This window comes from Anopheles cruzii, chromosome 3 (genome assembly GCF_943734635.1).
Source record: "Anopheles cruzii chromosome 3, idAnoCruzAS_RS32_06, whole genome shotgun sequence".
In the NCBI taxonomy this organism is placed as follows: domain Eukaryota; kingdom Metazoa; phylum Arthropoda; class Insecta; order Diptera; family Culicidae; genus Anopheles; species Anopheles cruzii.
In genome coordinates this window covers 23,815,628-23,823,984 of record NC_069145.1, presented here as the reverse complement: position 1 = coordinate 23,823,984, position 8,357 = coordinate 23,815,628, and the positions used below count along the sequence as shown (strand labels likewise).

At 59.3% G+C, this 8,357-nt stretch overlaps 1 protein-coding gene across 1 annotated transcript; it reads left to right on the top strand.

Annotated features, from left to right (window-relative positions):
• Positions 1-1,945: 1,945 nt before the first annotated feature.
• Positions 1,946-5,770, top strand: LOC128270084 (trithorax group protein osa-like). Its single transcript, XM_053007490.1, has one exon. The coding sequence runs from the start codon at positions 1,946-1,948 to the stop codon at positions 5,768-5,770; it is 3,825 nt and encodes a 1,274-aa protein (XP_052863450.1).
• The last annotated feature ends 2,587 nt before the right edge of the window (positions 5,771-8,357 follow it).

Sequence of the window (8,357 nt, the reverse complement as noted above, 5' to 3'; positions counted from 1 at the left end):
CCGGGCGAGGCTTTTGAGGCTCATTCCTTTGCAGAGATTCGTTCTCCGGTGTCCGTACGCACACCAAGGAGCCCGCGAATGGCGAGAGAGATGGCGATCGTGCCGCCGATCGTGATGCTGTCAGCTGTCGGTGCTGATGCTGTCAGTGCGCGGTCGAAGACGTTGTGCGAAACGCATTTTAAGTATCAACAAATGAAGAGGATGTCCTTCGGCAAGATGGCCACCGCCGCCGCCCGGGAGGACACGAGCATTCCCGCTTTGAGTTTTAAACGGACAACGGTGCCTTCCGCAGCATCCCTTCTCCACCGGTCGAATGTCCTGGCCGGGCCATCGGCTTGCCCCCCTCTTCTTATGTAGCGCACGTTTTCCCTATGTAAAAGACGCTGCCCACTGATCCTGGCTCGGCGGTGGCGTTGTCCTTTCTCGCCGCTCTCGGTTCGGCGGCCCGAACTACTACCCCTTTCCGAGGCCGCATGTGCATGTGAGCGTGTGTTTTTTAGTTTTCTCCGTGGGTTTTTTTCCCTCCGCCCCACAGCATACTTTGCTTTTTACATTTTCACACGGGCGAGATTCGGGGTCTTCGAAGACGCGCGCGAGAGCAGGATGCTGGATGGCGGGCGAAAGCGAGAGAGCGCTGCCGGGTGAGAAAGAGCACACCGGTGTGTGGTGGCATTCGAGTGGAGCGTGCGAGACGGCGACAGAGGCCGCTTGTGGTGGTATGCGTAGCCGAGGATTCGTAGCGGCGGGAGCGGATTAGCAGAGTTGGCGCGCAGCACCACTACACGCGCACGTGGCGGCGGTGTGTCCGCCGGCTGGACAGGATTTTTGGGCTCCCTGGTCCGCCGTCGGGGCTCTATTTGTTTGACCGGATAGTTCGGCGCGCTCATTTGCCATCGCGTCCTCGACCGAAGCGAACGCTCGTCGCGAGGTTGAGCTCTACCGTCGCGCCCTTGTCCTGTGAGTCCGTGGTGGTGGTGTGCGCCGTCTCGGACCTGAGCAGCCGCGTGCGAGTGAGTTTGGCGGCCGATCGTAGTGGCTTTTCGCACATCCGCGATCGTGTGCGCGAGTGTGAGTTCAGGATACTTACAGTCGGCCGTTTGAACACCGAAGTAAGTGACAGTGACCGTAATTTACGCTACCTCCAGCAAACGAAGTTCAAATGCAAGACAAAGAAAGTACAACAAACCAGGGAAAAGGCGAGTAAAGAATCACACATATCGACACGAGAGTAGAGTGACCCGTACCACGCACATAATCAACCGGGAGTTTAAAGGAGTTGAGAGAGAACGAAAGAGACCGGTGAAAAGTGGGAAAGTTCGTGGCACGAAAACAAAGCGGGGGCCGAAGAACAAACAACAAACGGGAACACTCTGGAACCCCAAAGTGTGCGCCAAAAAGACACCACAAATCGAGGAGCCCAGCCGCCCGTGTGTGCCTTGTGTTGTGCGGGCCGCGGCGTGTGTGTGTGTCGTACGTGGGGAACACAACAAAAACGGTGATAATTAAAATTTATGGAAAATCTATGCTAATTTCCTGGCCCTGGTCTGGTCGTGTGAGAAAAGATCGTGCCGCGAGGGAGAGAGAGAGATCGAAGGGGTGATCAACGGCAGCGGCAGCATAGATAGAGCAGCATATAGTGTGTAGGAGAGACTGCGAGGACTCGTCAAGACACACCGATCACCGTGGAGGAGGATCCGCCGAGGAGAAGTGTTAATTAAACGCGATTTATGGTGAAGAACCCGTGACTTCGATTCGATCGCGCACGTGTTGAGTGAGTGTGTCGTGCCAAGGTGTGTGTGTCAGGGTGTGCGTGTGTGGAGATCCTTGTCGGAGGAGGCGGGAGTCGATCCTCTGCGCTTCGGCGGCTCGATGCCCGGTTCCGCGGTGTCCCGGACGCTGGTAGCCCGACGCCATCGCGTCTCGATCCGGCGGCGGCCATCGAGTGATGGCCAGTAATGGGGGGACCCTGCACGGCCTTCCCCAGAGTGTCGCGCAGCAGCAGCAGCAGCACATCTGCGGCCAGTGCGGCCTTTACTTCGAGAGTGGATCCTCGTTGCAGGTGCATCACATGCACTACCACCAGCATGACAGCAGCATGAACCGGTGGGACACGCAGCAGGCGGTGGTCAGCACAACGATAGCAACGTCCGCCGTGGCCACGACGACGACGGCGGCCGGTGCCGCCACCACGAACGGGCCCTCGTCCACCACCACGCCGACCTCGTCCGACACGGAGAATAATAATCAGCCGTCGGCGCCGACGCAAGGACCTTCCCCGGCCGGTGGCCTTAAGCCCTCGGTGGCCGCGTCCCCGCCACAGCAGCATACGACGATCGCGGCAGCGGCCGACTCTAGCGACAACCAGCCGCCGACCCCGCAGCCCCAGGGCGCCCTCACGGAGCCCGGCACGCCGCAGAGCTACGGCGGAGGAGCGTCTCCTTACCACGCGCAACAACAACAGCAACAGCAGCAGCAGCAATTGGGAGTGAATCCGACCGGACTTGGCGGCGAGATGCACTACCCTACGTACATCCACCCGGGGTACGACCCGGGCAGCTACTACGGGGCCGGAGGTGCCGCCGGTCTTGACTATGGAGGCGGTGGCGCCGTGCTGGGAGCGTCGCTGCAGTCCGCGGACTACAAGTCCGCATCGTCCCTTCGCTACCACCCCTACGGCGGTGGTGCGGGGAGCAACGGCGGTTCGGATGGTGGGTCGACGGCGGCAGGACTCAGCCCGCACGTGGTAAGTTCCTCGAACGGGGTGCAGAGTGCAGGAGCAGGCAACGGGACGCCGGTGGCCAGCACCACCTCCGCCAGCAGTTCGCAGTCACCACCGAACGGAAATACGGGCGGTGGCGGAGCCCACATCCCACCGACACCGTCCCCATCGCCGATCCAGTGCGAAAAGTGTGGGTTGGTGTGTGAGTCGGACGAAGCGCTTCACCAGCACGAGAGCACCGTCCACTCGCCCGGCGAAGGGCAGACGGCGGGCCAGGACCCGCGCCAGACCGACCAGGACATGCAGCAGGCTGGTGGCGGCGGTGGGTGCTACCCTTACGGTGGGAACGGTCCTGGGACACCTCAGTTCCCGAAGGAGGAACCACCCGCCTCGGACATCCTCGATCTCGACTCGCAGAAGATGGTCTACACGCCGACGGCGGACGGTGGCGGTCTGTCGCTACCCCCCATGAACTCCCTGCACCCGCTGCAGTCGATGCAGCGGCACCACCCGATGATGTGGCCACATCACGACCCGCACAGCTTCATGGGTCCACCTCCGCCACCGCCCGAGATGAAGCACTCGGCGGCTGCGGCGGCCGCAGCTGCCGCCGCCTACTACCACCACCCGATCAAGTCCGAGTACTCGGCGACGCCAACCATCAAGTCGGAGTACCTCGGCGGTGGCCAGTACGTCGGCGGCGGCGGCGTCGGAACCGGCCCGGTGGTGGTGGTGAAGAACGAGTACAACCTGGCGCCGACGCTGCCGCCGCCCGTTGCCGTTGCTCCGCAGCCGACGAACCCAGGGCAGGGGATGAAGCAGTACGCGGACGAGATGCACGACAATCAGCTGGCAACCAGCCCGTCCGACTTCCCGAGCACCACGACGCCGCAGGAGAGCGGCTCCCAGTACCGGACGTTTGAGCCGGCGACCTCCTCGCTGCCAGGACCGGGCCCCGGCCCGACCAAGGGCACGGCCTGGAAGTCGAACGAGGCGCGCCGCCCCAAGACCTACAACTGCACCGCCTGCAACAAGTGGTTCACCAGCTCCGGTCACCTGAAGCGTCACTACAACACGACGCTCCACAAGAACGCGGTTAAGTCGAGTGGCCAGCCGGATCCGGCTACTCTGCCGATCAGTGTGCACCATCACCCGGGCCGCGATCCGAACTACGCCAGCAAGAGCCGCCGCGGTGCCGCCGGAGCGACCGGTGGCACTGGGGGCGGTGGCGGCGGAGGTGGGTCGCAGCAGCCGCTCCAGCAACCGGTACCGCCACCTGATCCTCCGCGGAGTCCGGAGTACGGGGCTGGGGCTCCCGGGTCCCAGCATCAGTACGGGATGGGAGGGCCGCAGTCGGGGTTCGGCGCGGCGGCGGGCACGCCGCCGCACTCCGGCGGCCAGGTGGTGGTGGTCAGCTCGAACCAGTCACCGGGGGGGTTTCACCACCATCCGCACCACCATTCCCACCATCACCACCATCACCCGTACGCGGGAAGCAACGGCACGGCGGGCAGCGCTGCCGCCGGCCAGTCGCAGCACCACGGCAGCAGCACCAGCGCCAGCAGCTCCACTTCTTCAGCGGTTCCCCCAAACGGGGTAGCAGGTCCCTCCGTCCAAGTCTCCCAACCGAGGGGCCTGCAGATCTACTCGAACAACAACAACAGCAACAGCAACACGGGGCCGCTGTCGGGAACGGCGGAGTCAACGGCGGCGGAGGAGCCGGTCACCCATACCATTATCACCATCCTCACGCCCACCACCCCGCAGCCCACCTCCACCACCACCAGCAGCACCACCACCATCCCGGGCTGCACCCCGGGCACCCGCACGCCGCAGCCGCCGCCGCTGCCGCCGCCGCAGCCGCAGCCGCCGCACACCACCAGTTCAACGGAGGGCTACCACCCCCTCCACCCCATACAGCCGCCGCCGCCGCCGCAGCTCACAACGCAGCCGCCGCCCACCACCTGCAGTCCTTTAACTATCAGCACCAGCATTCCATCCTTCCAAACCATCCTGCCGGAGGCGCCGAGCTATCACCCTACTATTGGTAACGTGGCCGGCTTCGCGTCCTACCACTCGCACCAGCCGTTCCTGTACCAGCCGCTGGATCACCACCAACCGCAGCTACAGGGAGACGTACAGCAGCAGCAGCATTGGTTGGGCGATGGCGGCGAGGCACTGATCGAGTCGACGAGCAGCGTCGTCACGACGGCGGTGGCGGCGTTGGGGTTTCCACGGTGTGCGGGGGGCGCCGAGATGTACCAGGGCGATACGGCGCCCCCCTTTTCACCGAACGTACCGGACCAGTACCAGCGTCCCAGTAGCCAGGGCATGATGACGACCCTTCTGGACGACCAGCCCAAGTACGGGGACTTCCAGCAGCAGCAGCAGCAGCACCACTACCTGCAGCAGCAGCAGCAGCTACAGCGTGTGGCCACTCCGCAGCACGCGGCCACGGCGCCCCCGATCTCGCCTGCCCCCTGCTCGCCGAGCGTCACCTCGACGGCCGGCGGTAAGCAATCGGTGGCCGCTGGCAATGGCGGCGGCAATGGCACAGGAAGTCCACCGTCGTCGACGGAGGTGCACCGGTGCGAGGAGTGTGACAAGGTGTTCAACAAGGCGTGCTACCTGACCCAGCACAACAAAACGTTCCACTCGGGCGACAAGCCGTACAAGTGCCACCGGTGCGGCAAGCGGTTCCCCTGCAACGACTCGTACGAGGAGCACCTGGCCAAGCACGGCGGCGAGAAGCCGTTCAAGTGCGACCAGTGCCCGAAGCAGTTCAACCACAAGACCGACCTGCGGCGCCACATGTGCCTGCACAGCGGCACCAAGCCGTACGCCTGCGAGCAGTGCGGCAAGGGCTTCATCCGCAAGGACCACATGCTGAAGCACTCGGAAACACACCGCCGGAGCAGCGGGGCTGCCGGCGGCGCCGGCGGACATGGCCACCGGCGCACCAAGGCTGGCCCGGGGCTAGCCGGTCCGCTCAAGGACCTGAAGTTCCAGCATCATCTCCAGCAGCAGCAAGCGCCGGGACTGGACGAATGACGATGGCTGAACCTTCGCTGCCTGACACCGGAACTGTGAAACGGTGGCGAACCGGTGGTGGGGTAGGTTACGAAGACCTCTGTCTCTCCCTTCCCTACCTTCTACTCTACACTTACGAGTACGTGATTACGAGTTACCTCAACTACCAAAACGGCGCCGTACACCAGCTACCTCAACTACCTCAGGTTCGATGATGAGAGATATATTTTATAGCGTATAGCACCGCCACCCTCACAGGCCCTAGACACCTAGCCAATCGTCGCCACGCGCCACTTTCGCACTTGTTTCGTTGGGTTCGATGGGTGACAAACCGCAGCATCCGTTCGCGTCTCAGCACACTCGGCCAAATATTCTACCTCAAACGAAAAAAAGAAGCATCATATCGCACGGGTGGTGTATCACGGCCACTCACCGGGGGAACAGGATGTCTGCCAGGATGCGTTTCATTTCCTCAATTTCCGCTCAGTCGGTATGCGCGCTCCGGTGAAACTTTTAAAGCAATAAAGAGCGATCGGCCTCTTTGGGGTAAGCGAGAGGGGCACACCACACACCATATACGATGCCATATCCGGTGCCAAACTACGCCGCCCCTCCCTGTCCTCTAGACGAAAACATCTTAAGGAGCAAGTGAAGACACTATAGATCAGAGAGTGATTGTATAATATAACATTTAGCGTTAGAAAACATTTAGGAATTGGTGTCCACACACTGTCTACAAGTTGCGAGAGAGAAAAAGAGAGAGAGAGAGCGGCCGTCTCTAGACGAACGAAATTACCGAACACATTACCTCACAATACCTTTTACAATCATGTACCTCCTGTTTATACAAAACTAATGATGAAGGGTTGCGGCGATCGCGCGATCAGTTTCACCGAACGAATCCAAGGCTCTTCTACAAACACCTCTCTCTGGATGTTGGTGTCGCTAGCAATCGGTTGGGACGGACCGAGGAGCGTAGTGTTACCGTTACGTTACCGTATATCTATATAAACACACACAAAGCAACCTACTACTGTAAAACGAATGTACAAATAAGGGCAAACGTCACCGGGCGACGATAACGCAAAAACACCGGGAACCAGATTTATCGAATAAAAAAAAGGAAGCCAAAACCCACGAACTGTTCTCTGAACTCGGATTGTCGATGAGAGAGGAACGTAAAAGAAAAAGACAAAACAACTAACTGACTTACAAACAACCAAGCCAACTATTTTTCATAATCGGTGTGATCGGGTTACTCTGTAATTGACACTCGGTGGTTAACTATTTGCAAACGTAACACTCCCCGTAACAGCTCTGAAACGAAAGGTACAAACGGAAGATATCAGTGGCAACGTGTAGCTGCAGCAGCACAATTCAATCATCGAACTTAATCGGGGCGACCCAAAAGGCAGGATTTAATTTGGAGCACACCAGTGTATGTGTGCAACGGGCAAACTTGTTCCTCCCGTAGAGAGACAGAGAGATGGACGAAATGTGTGGCACAAAACACGCGGTTTCGCTGTCACTTTGCTCGATCGTCGGCGGCGGCGTGGTGTGTTAGATTTTATTCGAGCGAAGCTAGAGATTTGTACCGCGTACGGTTGTGTTTAGACTAATGAATGTTTCGACGCTCGCAGACTCAACCCCCGAACACAGACAAGAAGTTACCAGAAGCAGCAGCAGCAGCAGGCCCCCGGTTCCCGGACGAGCGATCAGGTTCATCGTCTCGTCGATTCCATTTGCCGGCAATTGCTGCCGACCAGCGGCCGCCTGGTTTAATGAGTCGGGACGGACCGAAAGATGGCCACAGAAAGATGGCGAAATCCGTCGGGGCCGCGATCTGTGCTAATTAGTGTGTGTCTCACTCGTCGGCCGGCCGGCTCGACACTTTGTTTACTTTGCAGAGACTGTTCGATTCGCGGTGAAGGTCAACTTGCTGCTCGAATGCAGCTCGTTAAGCCCGACGCCTGCTCGACCGGCTCGGACGGGGGTCGGTCGCCAAACCAAACAGAATCTCAGGGATACTCGTAGAATTTAATGTTAGGATATATTAAGAGAGTCTATCACACACGGGCGCAGGCTGCTGTTGCAGCCCCGGCGATCCATAAAATTGACCGAACGATCACAGCCCCTCCGCAGGTGCGACATCTTTGTGTGTCGGTGCACTGTGAGCACCGACAGCACACTTCTTCCATTTAAGGGTTATTTTATCGATACGGATTTCGGTTTTTTTGTTTTGCGTAGAGTGGTACGTGTTAGCCACCCGTTTTGTTTCGTTCTTTCGGCTGGAAGATTCATTTGTAGTTGTATTTACCACGATTACCACAACTCCGCCGGGTACCAATGGAAACACACGAAGAAACGTAGTTACCTCTTTTACTGTGTAGCAACAGATATATCTATAGCAAAGATAACAAGTGAATGTGAGTCTTATTTTTATGATGATAGATCGTTACGGAGCGTTTGTTGATGTGTACTGCGCGTCATTCCCCTGCCCGGCCCAGCTTGCTGTGGTGCCAAACAGCACGCGAAACAATAGAGAATGGCTGACTGGGCGATCCGAACTTGTCAAAGCACACTAGTATCCAAATGCAAATCCCAAATA